Below are 24,089 nucleotides of genomic sequence, written 5' to 3' on the forward strand. Positions count from 1 at the left end.
GGAAGAACCTCCTCTCTTCCATCCTTGGTAGATGGGAGTGGGCATGATGCACCTGACAGGGAAAAGAACAGGACAATGTCCTGAGAATAACCTACACAACTTGGTCATTCTGATTTTTGCATTCCTCCTTGTGATGGAGTTGGTTTGGAAGAAATTGCTTTGCATAAAAGGAAGTAAAACAATCACTCAGATCTGTTGTGATCTGGGTAATCTGGGACCCGGGAAACCTGGTTCTAACTGCTTCAGAACTTGGAACTGTCTTCCCACCAACTTTGATAGGTCTCCGTCATGAAGGTCCTTCCCTCCACCAGGGGTTTTCAGCCACAGCTATTTTGTCCACCTCCCTCTCCCCAGGAACATCTGGTGGTGTCTGGAGACATTTTTGGCTGTCACAAGTGGGAGGTGCTACTGGCCTCTAGTGGGTAGAAGCCAGGATGTTGCTAAACAGCCTACGATGCATAGAATGGCCCTCGTAGCAAAGAATTACCCAGACCAAAATGCCAATCATGCCACAGCTGAGAACCCTCATTCTACACACTCACCCGTTCAGAGCTGACGCTCCCACCTAACTTGCTTTGGATGAGAAGAGTATCCGGCACGCTCCCTCTGCGTGACAACGTTATCCTGTGATGTTTTCACACTACAGTTCCAGCTCAATGTCCCAGGCAGGGCAGGTGGTCCCAGGCAGCCCAGTTCAGTTCTGGTGCAGACCTACAGGGCTCTGGCTTCAAGGACCTCAAGATGGGGAGGAGATGCAGGTAGGGAATTTCACAGGAGAGGAATAGAGGACCAAAGGTAGGGATGTGATTTGTGTACTCAGGGGACGTGAATACTTTTGGTGAGATTGACTGGCCATCCTTGAGAATTGTACTTAATCAAAAGCTTTGAACAATGTAAAAAAAAAAAAACGGTGGCAAATCCTACATCTGACAAGGGTCTAGTGTCTGGAATGTATAAAGAACTCTCATAACTCAAAAATAAAGGCAAACAAGACATGGGAGCAACCTAGGTGTCCATTGACAGATGAATGAATAAAGAAGATGGAATGGAATACATACACAATGGAATATTACTCAGCCATAAAAAAGAATGAAATAATGCCCTTTGCAGCAACTGGAGATGATCATACTAAGTGAAGTAAGTCAGAAAGAGAAAGATAAATATCATATGATATCACTTATATGTGGAATCTAAAATACGACACAAATGAACCTGTCTAGGAAACAGAAGCACACTCACAGACATAGAGAACAGACTTGTGGTTGCCAAGGGGGAGGAGGGGTGGGGGAGGGAAGGGCTGGGAGTTTGGGGTTAGCAGGTGCAAGGTATTTCATTTAGAATGGATAAACAACAAGGTCCTACTGTGTAGCACAGGGAACCATGTTCCATATCCTGTGATAAACCCGAATGGAAAAGAATATGAAAAAGTATATATATATCTATATACCTCTCTCTCTCTCTCTCTCTATATATATATATATATATGTATATTATATACATATAACTGAGTCACTTTGCTGTACAGCAGAAATTAACACGACATTGTAAATCAACAGTACTTCAATAAAATTAATAAAAAATAAAGGCAAACAAAGCAATTTGTTTGGGCAGACTATTTGAGGAGAGATTTATCCAAAGAAGGTATGTGAATGGAAGATATACAAATATGCACATGAAAAGATGCTCAATATACTTAACCATCAGGGAAATACAAATTACAACCACAATAAAATGTCACTTCACACCCACTAGGATGACTATAAAAAAAGACAGACAGTGACCGGTGTGTGGTCAGGGGTGTGCAGAAACTGGAGCCCTCGTACGACGCTAATAGAAATGAAAACGGTGCAGTCTGCAGTCCCTTAAGAATTTTAATCATAGAGCCACCATATGACCCAGCAATTACCCAAGAGAAATTAAAATATATGTCCACATAAAAACCTGTACATGAGTGTTCATAGCAGTGCTGTTGACAAGTGTCGTGATCACCTCTGGGGCCAGAGTCCTTGGAGCCCGCTTCATCCAAACCCCAAGAAGGGGGATTTGATGGAAAGAGAGAAGCAAAGGCTCTAAGAGGCTGGTGGATGAACTTGGAGAAGCCTAACTGGGTCAAGAAGATGCCATCTCTGCCAATCACATGCCAGTGGCTTCATCAGAAGCAACGACACAGAGGGACACCACCTGGGCTACAGGTGGGCTCCACCTTTTACATCTCTGGACCTCCTTGTCTCCAGGTCTCACTGGCGCTAGCTATGTGCTTTTAGTACATTTCCTGAAGTAGGGGAGCAATTCAATCTTCCCCTTCCTTTTGCATGTTCGTCCTGTGGGTAAACAATTTCTTTTCTTAGCGGGCTGAACATTTCCCTTCCAATTTCCATCACACCCTTCCTTAGACTTCTGTTTCTGTGTGTTGATATGACTATTTAGACTTACAAGGGAGTCCCAGCTCCATAAGGATTTGGAGCAAAGCAGGAAAACACCCCTTCGTGGAATGTTGCATTCTGGGCCCAGCAGCCCCTCCCTCCTTTCCAGAGACCAACAAGCTCAGGGAGTCAGCCCATTGGAGGCAAATCCCCTCCCTGCTCTCAAGACACCAAGATGAAAATGTTCAGGCTTGGAAAGAGCCATGCAATTACTCGTGGCCTAATTTTCCTCCTTTTGCTAAGTAAATGGAAATGGAAGGCAGCATCAGATGATTTTTTAAAAACCAAGGAAAGGGGCTTCCCTGGTGGCACAGTGGTCAAGAATCCGCCTGGCAATGCAGGGGGCCGGGTTCGAGCCCTGGTCCGGGAAGATCCCACATGCCGCGGAGCAACTAAGCCCGTGCGCCACAGCTACTGAAGCCCACGTGCCTAGAGCCCATGCTCTGCAACAAGAGAAGCCACCGCAATGAGAAGCCTGCGCTCCACAACGAAGAGTAGCCCCCGCTTGCCGCAACTACAGAAAGCCCGCGTGCAGCAACGAAGACCCAACGCAGCCAAATAAATGAATTTATTAAAGAAAAAAGAAGCTACATGAAGATACGCAACCAGCATCCAGACAAACAGGACACCCATGAAAATGCCCAAAGTCCTCCGTAAAGGACAGACCAGAATTCCAAAGCAAATCAGCAAACAGTAGCCGGGCATCTGGTGGAGCGACAGGTGCTTGGGGGCAGACGTGAACTCTGCCTGGAGGAGCTCGTGGCCCGTCAGGGAGACCAGGGCAGGTGGAGGTGGTGGACGGGGCAGAAAGGGCCTCGATGTGGCAGCAGCAAATCAGCTGATGTTTCTGGACGGCAATGTGCAAAGTGTTTACGGAGCCTTTCAAAATTCTTGGTCTTCCCACTGGTCATTCTAAGGACGTACAGGATCAAGAGCTGGTCCAGGGTTCAGGACAAAGCAAGAGGAATAAGGAGGCTCATCACAAGGTTATTTATAAAAACCAGAAAGATTGGGTCTAAACCTTCCACGATAGGGGTCAGTTAAAGGGATGAGCAGATAATAGCTGTAGATATAGATAATATTTTAAATATATGTAATATTTTATTTTTAAATTTTTATTTTATATTGGAGTGTAAACAATGTTGTATTAGTTTCAGGTGTACAGCAAAGTGATTCAGTTATACATATCCATGTATCTATTCTTTTTAAAATTTCTTTCCCATTTAGGTTATTACAGAATATTGAGCAGAGTTCCCTGTGCTACATAGTAAGTCCTTGTTGGTTATCTAAAATATACTAGTGTGTATATGTCAATTCCAAACTCCCTTTTTATCCCTCCCCCCACTTCTCCTTTGGTAACCATAAGTTTGTTTTCTAAGTCTGTGCGTCTATTTCTGTTTTGTAAATAAGTTCATTTGTATCTTTTATTTAGATTCCATATATGAGTTATCATATGATATTTGTCTTTCTGTCTGACTTCACTTAGTATGATACTCTCCAGATCCATCCATGTTGCTGCAAATGGCATTATTTCATTCTTTTTTATGGCTGAGTAATATTTCATTATATATATATATATATCTCTCACATCTTCTTTATGTCCATTCATCTGTTGATGGACATTTAAGTTGCTTCCACGTCTTGGCTATTGTAAACAGCGCCGCAGAACATTTAGGTGCATAAATATATATGATATTTCATATGCAATGCATACATACAATAAACATATAGCTAGACCACGTACCACTGCCCCTGGGAATCGTACCGCACATGGCTGTTCACAAGGCACCAGACAGAAAATGACCCCAATGACCCCTATGCTATATGTAGGAGCCGAAAGGGTAGATGCCCACTGTTAACAAAGGCTGTCTATGATTAGTAGGATTTGGGGAGAGTTTTATTTCCCCCCATAGTTTTCTCTAGTGAACATGTTGTCTTTATCTGGAAAAGAATTAAAATCACTTTCAAAATGAAAAATAACATTTGTTACAGTAAAGGTTTAGTTAAAATGCAATATTCAAAAGGGAAAATGGATTCATTTATTTTGAGGGTAATTAATTTTTTTAAATCATGTATACAAATAAAGTTGAAACAAATATCAAAATAGAACAGGGCAGCGGTAGGTGGTAGGACTCTGGGAGATTAGGATTTCCTTCTTTATACTTTCTCATGTTTTCCAAACTTGTAAAAACGTGGAAGAAGTTGCCTAGAAGCCAAGTGGAGGGGGGGATTGATTTCGACCCTGGGCCGGGAGGCGGGAGAGGTCTCCCAGGAGAGGCAGTATGGGTGCTGGGCTTGGGGGCCCTGGCCGTGGCACCAGCAGGCAGACCACCAGGACCACCGTGCCTACCAGGGTCCCCCTGCCCAAAGCCCCTGGCTGGGAGAATAGAGAAGGGGCTGCTTCAGGGGACCCCAGTGAAGCAAGTCACGGGCCACACCAGATAGGAGAAAAAGCCTTAGCCCAGTGCAGCCACATGCAGGTGGTCATCTGACAGGCTGGCCGCTCCAGCAAACTGCCCAGAGCGTCCAGATGGTGGCTTGCCCCCAGGCATGCCCAGCTCTGGGTGCGCGGAGCCAAGATCATACCTGGCACCTCACCTACCCCGCAGGTGAGAACCTTGCAAATGGCACAAGTAACCGCATCTTCTGTCTCTCCCTGCAGCCACATCTAGGTCACGTGCAGCACAATGAATGTGCCCCTCATCTGCGACTGCGGCTCGGGCGTCAGCAAGGTGGGCTTTGCGGGGACGGAAGCCCCCCTGGCTATGTTCCCAACCATCCTCGGAAACTTCGTCATGATGTGAGTGCTGGGGGTCCTCCCTGGGGGCCGCAGCTCCTCCCCCCAACAGGCTGGCCACGTCAAGTCCGTAGAGCAGGGTGGCTGTGGTGAACGTGCATCAGAATCATGGGGCGCTTGGCTTGGCAAAATGCAGGGGGCCAGGCCCACCCAGAGTTTCTGCTTCAGCGGGTCTAGGGGAGAGGGTCAGGGTTTGTACTTCCCTCCACTTCTCAGGGGATGCAGAGGCTGCTGGCCCGGGGCCACACTTTGAGAACCACAGACTTAGAAAGAACAGGCCAATTACATACGATAGAAAAGCAGACAGTTGTCAAAAATAAATCATGCCCATCTATTTACTGTTTGATTTTCCCACTTCTGAGAGTGGAAGGAGTTCTCCACCTTTAGGATAAACATCAGTCCACTAGTACTAGGTGACAACTGACACTCAGCCTCCATGACAGGAGGACAATAAGGATGGGTGGGGACTGAGGCCAATGCTCTGCCTGAAAGGGCATCTTTGCTGCCTAGTGACATGCAAGAAAGTAGGCCCAGTGTTGCCAGATCTTCCTGCTCTTCAAGAGAATTTAGAAATTCAGGGTTTTTTATTGTGATAAAATATATATAACATGAAAGTTACCATTACCATTTGAACTTTTTTTAAGCATATAATTCAATGGCATTAAGTACATTCACCTTGTTGTGCAACTGTCACCCCCATCCACCTCCAGAAAATTTTCATTTTCCCAAATGGACACTCTGTCCCCATGAAACACTCACTCCCCATCTCCCTTCCCCAGCCCTGGTCCCACCACCTACTTTCTGTCTCTATGGATTGAACTCCTCTAAGGACCTCACCTAAGTGGGACCATACAGCACGTGCTCAGATTTCTCTGTCACGTAACAGGGTTAACAAAAGTATATACATACATACGTTTGGCCCGAAGGTTAAACAAGATGGTGAATGTATGATTAACACAGTTTCTGGCCATCTGCAGTGTTTCAGGGCCACACTCTCTGAGGGTCTGGGAAGGATCCTCCCTGGCCTCTTCCAGCTTCTGGTGGCTGCAGGCATTCGTGGGCCTGGTCTGTCTCCATCATCAGGGGGCTTCTCTCTCCTCTATTCCCTTCTCTGTCCCAAATCTCCCCTCCCTTCTCTCTCATAAGGACACTTGTCATTGGATCTCAGGCCCACCCTAAATCCAGCATGATCTCATCTCCAGATCCCTAAATGAATCACATCTGCAAAGACCCTATTTCCAAATAAGGTCACACCAACATAGGTTCTGAGGGCGGCCCGTGGACCTATCTTGGGGGCCACCAGTCAACACACTGCAGCTGGTTTCTGCCTCTGCTCTGCTCTGCGGTGCCCATGCCGGGGCTGGGGCTTCTCTAGCTACTGCTCCCTGAGAGGTTCTGCAAATAGAAGGTGGCGGGAGGGGGCAGTCTTCCCGTTCTCCTGCCCCGTTCAGCCTCCCGCCAGCAACAGCAGTTTCCTGCATCCTCTGGCTCCATCCACACAGCGCCCAGTGGCCGTGAAAGAACAGCAGGGCAGAGCCCCTCCCAGCCCTGTGGGGCCTCCTCTGAGCCCTTGTTCTGCAAACCCACTGCCCGGTTCTTCCTGCAGCGAAGCAGTGTCGGGTGGATCTACTCTCTGCCCTGTTTCTGCTTTCGAACCCCCAATGCTGTGTGACCACCTCCCTGTATTCAATCCCTCTGTTTGAAATCCTTGGTGTGGCATCTCTTGCCCTGACACGTATAATAATTTGTCCTGCAAGGTCAAAACTTAACGTTGCATTCTTTTCCATTATGGTTTAGAATATTAAAAAAGAATGTAAAAAAAAAAAACCAAACTAAATACTATAAAAAGTAAAAAAAAAAGAAACAAAAACCCCCCAAATAACAACTTAACGTTGCCCCACGGAAAATATTCCACAGCCCCAGGGGAGGAAAAAATACTTGTTATCTCTACAGAGAGGCACAATAGGAAACGGAGTGTATATAAAGTAGGTTACATACCTGGGGAAGCATAAGATCACAGCAAAAACCCCCAAATTCCTCACCGAAATAGCAACGTGTGACCAAGACGAATAATCAGGCAGCAAACCATCTATCGGGACCGCGGCCGACGGGGCTGTCTGTCTTCGTTTTCAGTGAGGCATCTCGCCTGCTTCCTCCTGGGCTTCGGGCAGGCCCCTGGGTGGCAGGAAGGAAGTGTCTGTCTGTCTCCAAGAGGGGTCAGCACGTAACAGGATGCTCTGCATGGACTCGTTTCCATCCAAGCGCCGTGACTCCTCCTGGGCACTTCGGTGTAGCAGCAGGTTGGCAGTGAGACCCCTCGTGGGGGACCTGCAGCCACGGAGAGGCAGGGCAAGGCTCAGCTGGGAGTCACCCAGCCCACTGTAACCAGAGCGGTCGGCAGACCTGAGCGCCATCCATATCGGACCAGGGTGACGTTGCTCCTTCTTCACCCCTGCAGGCGCGGCACTCCAGGGCACCCACCCAGCCCTCGATCCCGTACCTAGCCTCAAGCCGGCACGACAGCCCAGTGTCTCCCCTCGCCTTGTCTGGCGTGCTCCCTAATAAAATCCTCGTACCTTGCATCTCCTCTTGGTGTCTGGTTCTTGGTGGACCCAGATTAACACACAGCCGACTCTCAGATCGTTTCCGAATGATAGAACGAATGGTTTAATCTGCATGAAAGTAGATAGATTTATCTTCCTAAAAAACAGAAATTAACTGAAATCGCACTCTTTCCCCCACTCACTTTCCAAAGCAAACGTAGAAGCCAGTGTGTCCCTCACACCCATGGTTCTTTCCTCCCCCGCCTCTCTCTTTGTGGCCTTAGTGTCCTCACCTACAAAGCGGGCAAGAGCGTGTCCCAGCAGGGATTCCTCGGGTGCACTTCTTCCTTGCAGGTCATTTGCTGAAACCCCTTAGTGGCATTTTGACACAGTGCACGGGTCTGAGAAGGCCATCGATGGTGGTACTGCGACCCAGAGCCGTCCCCAGCGGCACATCGGGGTTCCCCGCTGTTCACTGTGCGCTGACACACGAGAGCCAGTGAGGTGAGTTGCTCCTGAGGGCAGATCTGGCCTGGCCTATGTCTTTCAGAAGCTGTTGGTGGGAATGGAGGAAGAAGACTGGTTCATTGGAAATGAAGTTCAGAAAAATCGAGGGAAACTCAACCTGAAATATCCCATCTCTCGGGCAGCCATCACCAACTGGGACAACATGGAAAAGGTAGGCTGTAGCTTCTGTTGGGTGGGACCCACTCACAGGGCCCCCATCGATGCCGAATGGCAGCCCTGCTGCCTGGCACCTAGGAAGGGATGTACCGCCAGCATCCAGGGCTCTCCTGGCATCTCTTGGCTCTGGGTCCCTGGAGACACTACACAACGGTACTAACCTCATAGATTCTAGAGTCAGAGACCTGGGCATGAATTTTGCCTCCACCATTTATGATCTGCATCATTTTGGACCAGTAACTTAGCTCTTTGGTCCTCAGTTTCCTAATCTGTGAGAAAGGGATATAACTTTTCCTATCACATAGTGCTGTTGTGAGGATTAAAGCTGACGATGGATAAAAAATCCTAAATCCACTCCACACCTATTAGGATGGCTATTAGTTAGAAAACCAACCAACAAACAGTGCCCACTCCCCACCCCAAGAAAATAACAAATGTTGGTGAGAAGGAGGAATTAGAAAATTGGGACTCTGAACCACTGTTGGCGGGAATGCAAAATGGTGCAGCCACTCTGGAGAACAGTATGGTGGTTCCTCAAAAATTAAGCTAGAATCATTGTATGACCCAGCAATTCTCCTTCTGAGCGAATCCCCAAAGAACTGGAAGCAAGGACAGGAAGAGACATTTGTACACTCATGTTCATAGCAGCATGATTCACAACAGCTGAAAGGTAGAAATGACCCAAGTGTCCTTCAACAAATGATTGGATGAGCACAATGTGGTCCATCCATAAAATGGAATATTATTCAGTCTTAAAAGGGAAGGACATTCTGACATAGGCTACAATGTGGATGAACCCTGAGGACATGACGCTCAGTGAAACAGGGCAGTCACAAAAGGACAAACAATGTATCATTCCACTTATATGAGGACCTAGGGTCATCAAATTCTTAGAGACAGAAAGTAGGCTAGTGGGGGCCAGGGGCTGGGAGGGGGTTGGAGAATTAGTGTTCAATGGGGACAGAGTGTCAGTTTGGGAAGATGGGAAGTCTCTGGAGATGGATGGTGGTGATGGTTGAACAACAATGTGAATATACTTAATGCCACTGAACTGTACACTTTAAAAAAGCTTACAGTGGTAAATTTTATGTTCTGTGTATTTTACCACAATAAAAAAAAAAACTTCCATAGTCAAGCATAGTAAGGATGTAACATACGGCTAATTTGAACCAGTGTCTCTCAGTAAATGAGGGCTCTGATCAGGGTCTCCATGTATAGTTGAACAGGTGCATGTTGCCTTGGAAGATGCATTACTTATCTAAGGTTTATAGCAGATTCATCCCAAAACTTAGAGGCAGGAAACAATGATGGTCACCTGTTACCTCCCTGGTCAGGAATTTGGGGGCAGCTTAGCTGGGTGGTGCCGGCTTGATTCTCATGGAGTTGCAAGCAGATGTTGGTTGGGGCTGCATCATCTGAAGGCTCGATCGGGGCTGGAGGACCCATTTCCAAGATGGTGCTTTCCATGGCCGGCAAGGAGGTCCCTCTTCAAGTGGCCTCTCTGTGGGGCCTCTCCGATGTCCTCAGGGCACGGTGGCTGGCTTCCCCCAGAGTGGGCAATCGTGGAGGCCTAGGTGGAGTCTGCAGAGCGCTGATGTGCTGTTTTGCCGAAAGTTTTACTTTTCTTTTAGGTTCAAAGGGTTTGTTAGCGAAAAGACACCACTCGTCACACAAATAGACAATTTCAACTTAACTTTAATGGAAAATCATTAGAAAGGAAGAAATAGAAATGAAAAGGGATAGAAAAGTAAAAGCACGTACATCACCAAATTGGGCCAACACCTACATCCAGACTCAAACAGCACTGGAAAGTCCTGAAAACAGCAATCTGGAGTCCCAGCTGAAAGATCCCAGGCAGTGCGTCCACCCCACGGGTGAGACTTCAAATTGCAGTTTAGGGGAGTGCCGCTTGTAATACCAGGCAACTAACTGATATCATCAATTTGCATGCAAATATGCAGCTCTCGGTTTCTTCAGCAGTGCTGTTTATCTCATTTTGTGTATCATGAGAATTTCTAGACCCCCAGGAAATGACCAGGTCCATGAGGCTCAAGAAATTCCACGATCTACTCCCTTCTTATTCTTTTTTAAAAATTTTTTTAAAAATTAATTTTATTTATTTATTTTTGGCTGCGTTGGGTCTTCATTGCTGCACATGGGTTTTTCTCTAGTTGCGGCGAGCAGGGGCTACTCTTAGTTGTGGTGCGTGGTCTTCTCATTGCGGTGGCTTCTCTTGTTGCAGAGCACAGGCTCTAGGCGCATGGGCTTCAGTAGTTGCAGCACGTGGGCTCAGTAGTTGTGGCTCGCGGGCTCTAGAGCGCAGGCTCAGTAGTTGTGGCGCACGGGCTTAGTTGCTCCGTGACATGTGGGATCTTCCCAGACCAGGGCTTGAACCCGTGTCCCCTGCCTTGGCAGGTGGATTCTTAACCACTGCGCCACTAGGGAAGCCCCTCCCTTCTTTATCTCAAGTGCCGCCAGACTTGCTGGTGGCAGCTCACAAGCAGGCACGTAGTGCAGGCAAGGTCACGAATCGGTTAGAGGCCTAATATGGCCTCTGAAGCCTGAACAAGACTACTTCCATTTCAATCCTCCTAACATGTGCCCCCCTCTCTCCTCAGATCTGGCACTACTCCTTCCACCAGGTGCTGCACGTCGCCCCAGAGCAACATCCTCTGACGCTGACAGAGCCGCCCTTGAACCCAATGTCCAACAAAGAGAAAGCGTCGCAGGTAAGAGGCCAGGTGGTGGGCAAGGGGCTCAGGGAGCAGGCTGCATGGGGGGCAGCTCGGGCCGCCCCCCCCCCGCCCCGGGCTCCCTGCGCAGAGGCTGAGATACCAGCTGAGACCCGTCCTCTTTGACATTAGCGGCAAGAGGGACGGCTGCCTCTGGAGAACTCGCCAAGCAGTCTGGCACGGGCGAGGTGTTTAATCTGAATTATTTCATCTAGACCTGTGGCTACTCTATGGGCAGGGCGATTATTAGCCCCTTTGCACAGATGAGGAAATTGGGGCTTCCGGGAGTGGAAGTAACTTGGCTGAGGTCACCCAGCGAGTGGCCTGTGGACCCGCCCAGACTCCTGGGGTCTGAGTGCACAGCCCCATTCTCAGCACTGATGCCTGGTGTGTCCTGCCTGCAGGTCTAACCCTGACTTAAAAGCTCCCAGACCTCCTCCATCTCTGGGCCTCATGCAGGCCTCATGCAACCCCAAGGAGTTGGTGGTGTGTGCTGGTCGGATCGCCCCAGATTGAACTGGATTGAACTGGGTGGTGGAGCCCGTCAAGGCTGGTGGGGAAAGGGGGGTGCACCCCCAGGACAGATGGCAGAGTACTCCTCGGGCTGGAGTGGGGTCCAGGTGAGGTGGGGACCGCAGGGGCTGCCTTATTGAGGACTTAGGTGAGCCAGTTAAGCAAGCAACCTTGTCCCACCAGCTGGCCCCGACTCCCTGGAGCCCAGCGGTGCCTCCTGCCGTGAGTGGTGACCCAGCGGACATGCCCAGGGGCCACGCACCACCTGCACACAGACGAGGCTCGTGCCGTGGCCCAGAAACAGAGCACCATCCATCGCAGCTCAGGATGTGCCACCTCATGCCGCCTCGTGTAACACAGCACTCGGGAGCCAGTGACTCTCCCCTGCATGTGGACACGTCGGTCACAGACGTGGGCCCCGCCGGGCGCCATGTGGACCTGGCACAGGCCTGCAGCCTTGCCACATCAGATACCAGCTCTGAGGATGCCAGTTGCCCACTGGGGCCCCTGTGAGCTGGAGAGAGAAGACAGAGACAGAACTGTCCCTCACCCGAGGGAATGTGCCACTCCAGACTGTCTTATTTGGGGTCCCCCAGAGAAACAGCACCCATAGGAGATGCACATATAGAAGGAGATTTATTATAACGAATTGGCTCATGTGATCATGGAGGCCAGCAAATCCCAGGGTCTGTAGTCGGCAGGGTGGACCCCAGGGGAGCGGATGGTATACGTTCCAGTCCAAAAGCAGGAAAAACCGATGTCCCAGTTCAAAGGCCACCAGACAGGAGGATATTCCCTCTCATTCAGGGGAAGGTCATGCCTTTTGTTCTAGCCAGAACTTCAACTGATTAGATGAGGCCCACCCACTTTGGGGAGGGCAACCCGCTTTACTCAGTCTATGGGCCGAAATGTCAATCTCACAGACAGACCCAGACTCATGTTTGACCCAATGTCTGGCCCTTCCGTGGCCCAGGCAAGTAGACACATGAAGACACCCTCACACAAACTGCGCTTCTGGCCACACAGCCTGTCTCGGGCACTTCCCCACCATTCCCGGGCCCGCCGCCTGCCTTTCTGTCCTGACTGTCTCCAAATTTACCCCCTAATTGCATCAGGATCCCAGCAGGAAACCAAAGCACACTCACGTCAGGTAATGTTGGTGAGGGTTTATTAAAGAGATTGCACGCCAAGGTGAGCATGAGTCTTAGAAAAGCAGCACGAGAGGGTTGCAGAGCCCCCGGGTGGTAACAGGGAGCCATCCCCTCGCCTCCACTCCCGGGGCTGAAGGAGCTGCAGGTGGGTACCAGCATCGAGAAGGCTCAGCCGGCAGGGAGAGGGGCCCTCAGGTCTCCAGCAGCCTCTCCCGCATCCCTCGGCTCTCCTGGACCCCCACGGGCAGATCCCAGTGGGTCACCTGGGGGGGACTCTGTGACTACAGCCAGGGACAGAGAGAGGTGCCAAAGGGCGGAAGCTCCTGCAGGCTTCTGAGGCAGCAGGCGATGGGGGCCCGCACCGGGGCACAAGGAATGCCACCTCACTGTGGACAGATGGGCTTCTCGCATCTGTGGGCGCCACCACGAGCTCCCCATCATGCAGGGCCCACCCAGCAGCGTCCCTTCCCTGCCTAAGTCCCTGTGTCCAGCAGCCAATGTCCAGGGCTCCTCCCGGAGACTGGGACAGGCTGAAAAGTGCAGGGTTGATTTTTCTCCTGGAATAAATCTGTATCTGAAGAGGATTTCTCGGGGCCGTGTCCCAGAAGAGAAGCCAACAAGGGGAGCAGCCCAGTGTACAAGGAAGGGCCCAGCCTGGCCTTAAGACCTCTGGCTCCACCAACATGTGTGACCTCAGGTGGCTGACTGGTCCTCTCAGTGTCCTGGTTTCCTCCTCAGGATGATAACGGTACCGGCCCTGGGGTCGCTATTGAAATGAAATGCGTTAACGCTGTAAAGCGCTTGTCCCAGTGCTTAGCGCCCGTCGAGCGCTCAGTAAATGCTGCTTCTTGGCCCCTGGCCTCAGTTTTCTCATCTATAAAGTGGGAGTTTGACTGCAGGAGCCCTGAAGACCCTTCCAAGCTCTGTGACCTCTGGCCTCATGCCAGGCCAGGGGGCGTGGAGGTTGGTTTATATCTTTGTGTTTTTAGGGGGAGCGGTCTCTAGTTGGAGCATAAAAGATGCCCTCCCTCCTCCATCAGGATCCAAATTCCAGGATCCACCAGGTTCCAGTGTGGGGGGCACCCAAGAACAGCACAGACTTACAGGCTAGTCTTTGTATGGACATGTGTTTTCACTTCTCTTGGGTAAGTCCTCAATCCCCCCAGACCCTGCTCTGTAATCACGCACTTAGTGGGCAACACGCTTGGTGAGTAATGAGCTCAGTGGCGTATCCTGGCCGTGTGTAATACTGTGTTTTAGTAGAGACGTGGATGGACCTAGAGACTGTCATACAGAGTGAAGTAAGTCAGAACGAGAAAAACAAATATCGTATATTAACACATATTTGTGGAATCTAGAAAAATGGCACAGATGAACCTGCTTGCAAGGCAGAAATAGAGATACAGATGTAGAGAACAAACGTGTAGACACCAAGGGGGGAAAGGGGGGTGGTGGTATGAATTGGGAGATTGGGACTGACATATATACACTAACTAATATGTATAAAATAGGTAACTAATGAGAACCTGATGTGTAGCACAGGGAACTCCACTTCACTGTACAGTAGAAACTAACACAACATTATAAAAAACTATACCCCAATCAAAAAACAAAGTGCGGTCTTGACCCGGTTAAGAGGTCTTTGCTAGAGGCCGGTTAATTTCCCTCTTAGGCAGCTGGTTAAGCCTGCAGCTCAACCTCTCCCCTTACGGTCCTGTCACACACCCCAGGGCCACGATACACCTGCCCTAATCACTTCAGAACCGGGTACCAGACCATTAGGGACTGCCCAGATGCACAGGGGCCGTGAAATTATTCAAACGAGCCAATCCCAGGAACCCATGCAACCTAGCAGAGCACCCCGCTGGCCACCCGTGAGCTGCCCCCGGCAGCTCCAGCTCACCGTAACCCCGTCCTTGGGTGCAGCACCCCCGTGGCCCAGCCTGGCAGCCGTCCCTGCTTTGGAGCTGTACGTAACAGAATCCGCCTTCCATCTGTCTGAGTGACACTGTGTTGGGTCCTGCCATCAAAAGAACCTGTAGGGCTTCCCTGGTGGCGCAGTGGTTGAGAATCTGCGTGCCAATGCAGGGGACACGGGTTCGAGCCCTGGTCTGGGAAGATCCCACATGCCGTGGAGCGGCTGGGCCCATGAGCCACAACTACTGAGCCTGCGCGTCTGGAGCCTGTGCTCCGCAACAAGAGAGGCCGCAATAGTGAGAGGCCCGCACACCATGATGAAGAGTGGCCCCCGCTTGCCGCGGAGAAAGTGGAGAAAGCCCTCACACAGAAACGAAGACCCAACACAGCCATAAATAAAAACAAAAAAACAAAAAAAAACAAAAACCTGTAGTCCTATGGACCCGTGTCACCATCTTGCAGGAGAATCGTTCGTTCACCCAGCCAAGTTCACAGAGGCAGTGCCCTGCCATGTTCAGCAGCCGTGTTCACAACCCACTTTTGCCACCTGCCCCCTCACATTCTTGCCCACTGGTCTCTCCTGTGGACAAGCTGGGGCTCCAATATCACATACCCCCGGGGGGTCACCACGGGCTGTAAACGCAAGGCTGTGCCTGCCCTGTTCACTCCTTCCACCCTGTATACAGTCAGCACCCAGGAGAGACTTCTTGAACAAGCCACGTCTGGACTAAGTGTCTGGCATGCAGTTAACGCACAGTAACTGTTAACTTTCATTGTTCCGTTTTAATAAAACAAATGAATCCTCCCAAGTGTCAGAATTTCTGTAACATCTGCCTGCCCTCAGGGAGCAGAAAGAAGGATGTATTCAGTGGAGGGACCGGTAGCAGCTTCACAGAGGCACTGGGAATTCAGCTGCATCCCCACTGTGAAAAAACGGTGGTTCATAAGATGACGTGATGCCCTGTGATCAGTCCTGAGACGGTCCATAAGGTGCTGTCCCGCTAGGTACCTGGGAAGAATGTGAGCCCATTTTACAGACTTGGAAACAGTGTTGCAGAGCTTGTCAGGGCAGGGCTGGGATGAAGAGTGGCATTCCTCACCCTGTTGTCTGGATCCCTCAGGGGCAGCCAAGTGCTTCGGGCCAATCGGACTCATGTGCTCATGGAATTAAGGGACACCCGCCCCCTGAGTGCTCCACGCTTTCCCGCAGATCCTGTTTGAGACCTTCAGCGTGCCGGCCCTGTATTTAGCCATATTCCCTACATGGCGCATGGGTAGGTGGCTTCATCCTGTGCTCACTTTCCACCTTCAAGGACATGTGGGTCACCAGTGAGGAGTGTAAGGACATCGGTTCCTCCTTCGTCAGAAGGATAACCCTCTGATTTGTGACCGTCTGGACCATCGCCTGTCTCATCAGCACCAGCTCCAGGCTGAGCTTGGCTCAATTGATCAGAGCTCAGAACCAACTCAAGCATGAAGGTGGCCCTCCCTCCCCCAGACTTCGTTAAAAAGGGTCAATAAAGGACAGACAGCTTCTTTGAGCAAGGCTTGCAGCATCTTGGGAAATGCTCGCAAGGCACTCACTATGTCAAAGCAGAGTCACGAGGGGAGGGAATCTCTGGCGACCCCTGTGTATTACTTCGGCGTGGCTACTCTGTGCTGCAGTAACAAACATTCCCCAAGTCTCAGTGCCGTAAAACAAAAGTATATTTCTCACCCGTGCTCCACGTCCATTGAAGGTCACAGGGGCTCTGTCCTGCTTTCCCCTCACCCCAGAATCTGGCTGACAGAGCTGACACCATGTAGAACATTGTCATGCATTGTGGGTGCACATAAGGGTGACCTGGAGGGCCTTTCACTGGCAGCAAAGGGACACATGGCACATCTGCTCAGTTAATTGTCCAGAACAAGTCACGTGGCCCCAAACCACCACGGGGGCTGGGAAGGACCACCCTGCCATGGACCTGGCCTCCAACATGGGAAGAACAGCACAGATGCTCTGGTTCATGAGAGCATAGTGAGGGCACATTCATGCGGGGGACATTACGTCCTTCACGGATTTATTCCTCATCACGTTGCCATGAGATTGGCTTATTCAAGCCGACTTCGTGATGCAGGAGCTGAAGCTGAGAGACATTTATGAACTTGAGCGAGGTCATTTCGACAGGGACGGGGAGTTTAAATCTGTAGAGAACTCCTAGTAGGGACACCAGAGGGTGAGAGCAGAGAAATAAGGGGAGAAAGTCAGCACGAGCATCTGAGAAGGAGTTCCCAAGCTGGAGGCCCAAGTTCACCTTGTGAAAGACCATGGAGGGCCGAACAGAGCAATGGGGCATCCCCTTGGCAGACGCTGCCTGGGGAAATCCCACAGTGTCGAAAGTAAGAGCGAATTCTAGAGGCAGTAGGAGAAAACAACAAAAAACAGGTAAACTATAAAGTAAGGTTACCAGAAAAATCCAGGCTGCCCAAGGAAATTGAATTTCAGAAATACAACAAATAACTTTATAGTATAAGCACGTCCCAAAGATGGCATGTGTTCTTATTTGCTAAATCTTTCAACCTTACTCTAAAATAAAGAGGCTTTGATCTGCATCAGAATTCTCACCTGCAAAGCTGCTGCTACAAGATAAGAGGACAAAAGCATAACCAGGAGAGGAAGGGTGCTCTTGAACTGGAAATTCCATACCTCCCCCCACTGGAGTTGGAATGTTGGGAAAAAAATCATTTGGCCACCGGCAAAGACTCAGAAAATTTACCACCCACCTGCCCTCTCTCTGAAAAAAATCAAAGATTATCTATGAGATGAATAAAGAAACAAGCCAAGAAAGAAACAGTGGGGATTAAGGAAGACCAAAGTGGGAGTTACATCTAAATAATTGTTTATACAGAATTTTTAAAAAGCAAAGCAACGTGGAACCAAAAAATCTCAGAGGATCTCGGAATGGGGGGTGGAGTGGGGTTAGAGGCGAGAAAGAGGAAGAAAATGAATCTGTGGATGATACGAACATAATTGAACTCCGGATATTGGTGGGAAAGAATAAGCTTTGATGTACATGTTTGTGATGTAAGGATAACAGGCCACTGCGCCATCCAGACCCAGCCTGAACCTCTGAGATTCTGTTTACTGTCCTCAGCATGAAATAATGGCCATGCAGCCTGCCCTAAGCACTGCACCTGCCCAGGTAATTCAGGCCCTGGAAAGGCACCGTTCTAGCAGCCTCTGCTGCATGTTAAAATCATCTCCCTATTGGTGGAATGCCATTGCTTATGGCAAACAGTGGTTTGTTTGTTTCAGTTATCAGATGCTCCTGGTTTTTTTCTGACCTGAAAACAAGTATCATTCTTTCTGTAAATTTGGAAATAGGAGCAAAAGTTGCTTGCCGTTACCTTTCCATTAGCTATTCACCCGGCACAGTGCAGCTGATAGGGCATTCCCGTGCCCTGATCTGTAGGCTGGAGACCACACAGATATCCCCCCTCTTGATGACAAATCTCACTTTGAATGATGGTAGTTGAATGAATAAATCAGGATACCTTTATGGTAGTAAAACTTTAAGTAATGCTTTTAATTACTTGTAAGTGGACGATGGAATCTAAACGAATCTAAAGCAGAAGAGCCTGCGCCCTTTATAATATTCTGAATTTTGTACTATCTGCGTTCAACTTTTAAACAATTGTTTCAACTAACCTAAGGGTAACCCAGGGGAAAGTAACAATAAATGGGACTCATGTAGCATGAAATTACAAAGGAAAGTGAAAATAAGGTGATGGATAAGCCAGGAAAATGAGAAGAAAAAAAAAAAGCAGATGTCAAAGAAACCAAATTCCAGCAAAATCATTAGAAAAATCAGAGAGATATTTGATCGATAAGGGTGAGGAGCAGCCAGCCAGAATATGTCATGAATCTTCTCACCTTTTTAGGTGCATTTAGCTTCCAAGTACATCAAGCCAAGGGTATAGTGCCTAGAAAGTGCCGAGAACTCCGTCAGAATTAGCGTGCCCCAATCAAACCCTTCATTTCTTTTTTTTTTTTTTCTTTTTTCTTTTTTTTTAGTTTTGGAGTTTTCCATACTCTAGTCCTTTTTTTTTTTTTAATTTATTTATTTATTTTTTTATTTTTGGCTGTGTTGGGTCTTCGTTTCTGTGCGAGGGCTTTCTCTAGTTGCGGCGAGCGGGGGCCACTCTTAATCGCGGTGCGCGGGCCTCTCACTATCGCGGCCTCTCTTGTTGTGGAGCACAGGCTCCAGACGCGCAGGCTCAGTAGTTGTGGCTCACGGGCCTAGTTGCTCCGCGGCATGTGGGATCTTCCCAGACCAGGGCTCGAACCCGTGTCCCCTACATTGGCAGGCAGACTCTCAGCCACTGCACCACCAGGGAAGCCCCAAACCCTTCATTTCTGTCCAAGTAAGTAATGGCGCCACTCAGAATCTTTAAAGTAATTCTTGTCTCTTCTCTTTCACGGCTCACATAAAATATGGCAAATCTTAATGATTGTACCTCCAAACTCTGTACAGAATCCACTCATTTCTCACTGTGCTGCTGTCCCTGAGGCTCGGTCACTGTCCCCTCTCTCCTGGAATTCCCAGCAGCCTTCTGCCTGAAGTTCCTGCTTCTGCCCAACAGCCAGAGTGGTCTTTGAAACACAGATGAGGTCACAGCATCCCTCTGCATAGACGCCTCCGTGCAAGCCCAATGAGCCACCCCCTCACACACAGCTGGGTGGTTATAATCAGGAAAACAGACAACAAATGTTGTCGAGGATGTGGAAAATTGGAACCTTGTGCATTGCTGGTGGGAACGTACAATGGTACAGCTACTATGGAAAACAGTTTAGAGGTTCCTCCAAAATCTTAACGTAGAATTACCGTGTGATCCAGCAATTCCACTTCTGAATATATACCACAAAGAATTGAAAGTAGGGACCTAAACCATATGTGTACAGCAATATTCGTAGCAACATTATTCCCAACAGCCAAAAGGTGGAAACACTCCCCGTGTGCACTGATAAATGCGTAGTTACACAAAATGGGGTCCATCCATAAATGGATATTGTTCAGCCATAAAAAGGAAGGAAATCCTGACAAATGCTGCAACATGGATAAATCTTGAGGACGTGACACTGAGTGAAAAAAACAGTCACAAAAAGGACAAATGCTGTCTGATCCCACTCGTAGGAGGTCCCTAGAGGAGTCATATTCATAGAGACAGACAGTAGGATGGTGGGGGCCAGGGGCTGGGGGAGCGGATGGGGAGGTTTATTTAATGGGGAACTGAATTTCAGTTTTGCAAGATGAGAAAAAAAGCTCTGGAGATGGACGGTGGTGATGGTTGTACAACACTGTGAATGTACCTAATGCCACTGAGCTATCCACTTAAAAATGGTTAAAATGATCAATTTTACGTTACGTATATTTTACCATAGTAAAAATTTTGAAAACTCCCAATGGGCTCTCGTCCCAGAAGGAAATGTACAGGCTTTACCTGAGTCTCTGCCTGTGTGACCCGCCCTGCTGCCAACTCTGTGACGTCACCCCCCATGCTTCCCGTCACTCACCCACTCTGGTCACACCTGCCTGCGGGCTGCTCTGCTCAGACCCACTCCCACCACAGGGCCTCTGCTGCCCGGACACAGTGGCCCCAGAGAGCTCCTTGCATGACTCACTCCCTCACTGTGTTCAGGTCTTCGGGGAAACTCTCTTTAGCAGACAGCCTTCCCGGACCTACAGTCCGGCCCACACCACGCTGTCTGTGTCCTGCTCTGTGTGCTTCTCACGGCTCTGATCTCTCTGCAGAGTTTTCCTTTGCTTCTGTGAATCATCTGCCCTCCAGCTGGGATGCCAGGCCCTCGAAAGCAGGGACTGTGTCTGTTTGCTCACAGCTGAATCCCGGCACGTTGGTCCACCACAGTTGTTCAACACGTATCTGTTGAACAAATGAGTGAGTGAATGAATGAATGAAAGAAATGAACAAAAAATAAAGAAAACTTATAGAAAGTGGGCAAACTACAGAGATTGGCGATGCCCAGCAGAGAACAATCCAAGTAGATGATAAAATTATGAATCAGTGCTCCAACTCACTGATGGATTTCTTTGGATTTGGTAGAATTAGAAATTCTACAAGCTAAGAAAAACAAAGATGGGAGTGAGATACTGCTTGACACCTGCTAAGTAGCCAGGTACGACGTAGTTACCCCACGTGCATAGGAAGCTCGTGGGGACGGGCGCCCTGGAGCCCAGGCACAACCATAATCTTCGTGTAACCTTCACCCCCACCCCACCTGTGAGGGGACATTCCTGCGACACTGTGTTGTACGTGACAATGGAGCCTTGAGCTCTGTAGGTGGACATGGGGACAGACCAGGGGAATCAGTACATAACGCTTGGTCCATACAAATCCTCTAATTCTATGTGATGGTTAAAAGCAATGAATTATACATAGGAGATTTTAAGATGCTCTATCTTAAAAATCTGTGTTGAATTTTTTTAAGTAAAAATGGAAATCTACAGCTCAGGAGATTTACTTTCTATTTGTATAAAGTTACATATGCACATAGTTTAAAGACACGAACTATTCTAGGAGACTTTCTGCAAAGGGCCAAATAGTAAATATTTTCACTACACAGTGTCTGTTGCAACTACTCAACTTTGCCTTTATAGAGCGACAGCTGCCATTGACAATGTAAATCAATCCATTTACGTGACTTATGATGCTGGATATATATTTTTTTATACTGCTTTTTTGGATGTTTTTCTTTTCTTTTTACATGCCTTCTACTGAACTGACTTAATTTTCTTCATTCCCCAACTGATTTGGGAGTATGTATGTTATTTCTTTTCTTTTGTGGCCACCATAAAATCTTTACAGGCTTGCTAAACTTAAAGTTGGAGATGAATTAATTACTATCGCTACCTATGGAGAGATTGTAGAACACCTGTGTTCCAGTCTCTCCTCCTATATTTTATTTCTGTCTTGGGTTTTAATTTGACTTTGTTTGTTCCTTTAGAAGTCCTTCTAGCGAGGGTATGCTGGTGATAAACTCATGCCTATCTGAGAATGTCTATGTTTTGCTCACACTTTGAAAAAATCTTTGAGATATAATCCACATAGCATAAAAATTCATCCACTTACAGTAGGTAATTCAATGTTTTTAGTAAATTTACAGAATCGTGCAACCATCACTGCAATCTAAGTTTAGAGCATTTTCAACCCTAAAGGAAACCCTGTATCCCTTAGCAGTCCTTCCCCTTCCTCCCCTCCCCCAGCCCCTGGCAGCCACTCATCTACTTTCTGTCCCTGTGGATTTCCTTAGTCAGGACATTTCATAAAAATGGAAACACACAATACATGGTCTTTTGTATGTGGCTTCTTTCACATGCTATGTTTTCAGGGTACGTTCGTGTTGGAGTGTGTGTCAGTAATTCATGCCTTTTTATTGCTGAATGATATCCCATTGTATGGCTGGACCACCTTTTGTTTATTCACTCATCTTTGATGCTCACCACTTCCAGGTAGACCCATAAGCATCACCCACACACCCCCCTCCCTCCTTGCTGCCTAGATTGGAGTCGACGTTCAGCTGACCTTGGGAGCTCTGGGTTGAAGATGGAGCCTGGGTCCTGGAATCCCTTCTCAGAGAAGAGGCACTGAGACTGTTAGATGCTCAATAAACAGACTTGTGTTGGGTTAAGCTGCTGAGACTGAGGGTTATCTGTTAAAGCCGCTGGTGTTTTAACTGATGTATATGTGGAAGGTGCAAGTTGGGGGAGAAGGAATAAACTGGGGTTTCATCCTTTGAGACCTGAAGCTAGCCAGACCTCGATTTTTCAGTTTAATAAGATAATAAATCACACACTCCTTTTTTTGTTATAAATGTTTTAATTGAGTTTTTCTTTATCACTTGGGAGCCAAAATACCTATCCATGATGCAATCTACAATAACCAGTTAGAAAATAAAATCAGGAAAAGGCAACAAATGCTATAAAATACCTAGAGAAGAAAAGTAAACTAACAAGAAATGTACAAGACTTACATTAAGAAAACCATAAACCTCTATTGACTTGCTAAAGAAGACTCAGATAAAGGGAGAAAATAAAATGCTCAAGGATGAGAAACAATATACAAAATGTCAGTTCTCCCCCATTACCTAGAAATTCAGTGCAACCCTAATCAAATCCCAGTGAGATCTGAGTGGAATTTGACGAGATGATTCAAGGTTCATTTGGAAGAGAATATACACAAAATACCAAGAACTGCCCCAACAAGCCCTTGGGGTGTCCAGAGCAGCCCCCTTTCACAGCAGCCAGCAGCACACCCAGGCCGCGGGCCCAGCTGCACCTGAGTCTCAGGTGCCCCTCAGAGAGCCACTTCTCAGCGCCCTAGGATGTGGTCCTGGCAGGTCGAGGGCGCCAGGATCCAGGGCACATCACGTCAGGACAGGAGTGATACCTTTATGGTCCAATGCTCTTTCTCCCTTCTGGATCTTCCTTTGGTGTTGGTTTGGATGAGGTTTATACCCACCATGTCATGCAGGTGCGGGCATATGCCCGAAGCCTGGCTGACCAGTCCCAGTGGAATGTCACCCAAGCCAGGCCAGTGAGGCTCAACTCCAGGATGCTGGCTGTTGGGTAGCAGCTCCTGTGAGGGAGCTCCCCTCTTAGACAGAAGCCTGGAGCTGCTGGCAACTATCAAGCTTCCACAGTGGGGAGCCTGCATGAGAACTAAGCCATTGCAGGAGAACCCAGGAGTGGGGAGGGGAGAAAGAGGGGGAGGGAGAGAAACAGAGAAAGAGAAAGGGAAAAGGAGAAAGAGATTCTGATTCCTCACAGCACGGCTTTAACCAACCAAGCCTGAATTCGATCATGGACTCATTGTTTGTGAAGCCAGTAAATTCCACTTTTCTTTAATCTAGTTTGTACTTAAAGATGATTCTTTAAAGCTGAAGAGGTCTGGGACCCAATCTCAGGGCTTCTGGATAAATATATAAAAATAAATAAAAACCTTTTTCTTGTCAGTGGCTTTGGGACAGAATTTTGCATTGGGATTTAGACTTGGATAACCTTTTCCAAATACCCGGCTTTAGAACAGGTCTCCTCCTGGGGATGTATTAGCCACTCACTCTCTCATTTTCTCAGTCACCAAAAAGCCCCTTTCTACCACGGGTTGGGGTGGAGATGGCTGAAGTCAGAAGGTCCCCTGCCATGCAGCTGGCAGGTTTTGTAAGGCTTTATTTTCCTAAGGAAGAGCCCCGCGCATCTGCCCGGAGCTGGTGGCCCTTGCTGTCTTGACATCATCACCGCCAGCACCGTGAACCCAGGCTGGCTCTCCGGCGA

At 48.4% G+C, this 24,089-nt stretch overlaps 1 protein-coding gene across 1 annotated transcript; it reads left to right on the plus strand.

The window, feature by feature from the left end:
• Positions 1–5,025: 5,025 nt before the first annotated feature.
• Positions 5,026–15,945, plus strand: LOC309605727 (uncharacterized protein). The gene is given in 5 exon segments (XM_082341899.1): positions 5,026–5,207; positions 5,210–5,223; positions 8,314–8,442; positions 11,066–11,176; positions 11,876–15,945. Coding segments are annotated over 5 exon segments (681 nt in total). The 5' UTR covers positions 5,026–5,110; the 3' UTR covers positions 12,206–15,945.
• Positions 15,946–24,089: the final 8,144 nt, after the last annotated feature.

Source organism: Balaenoptera borealis (genome assembly GCF_965194805.1).
Source record: "Balaenoptera borealis genome assembly, chromosome: 11".
Taxonomy (NCBI): domain Eukaryota; kingdom Metazoa; phylum Chordata; class Mammalia; order Artiodactyla; family Balaenopteridae; genus Balaenoptera; species Balaenoptera borealis.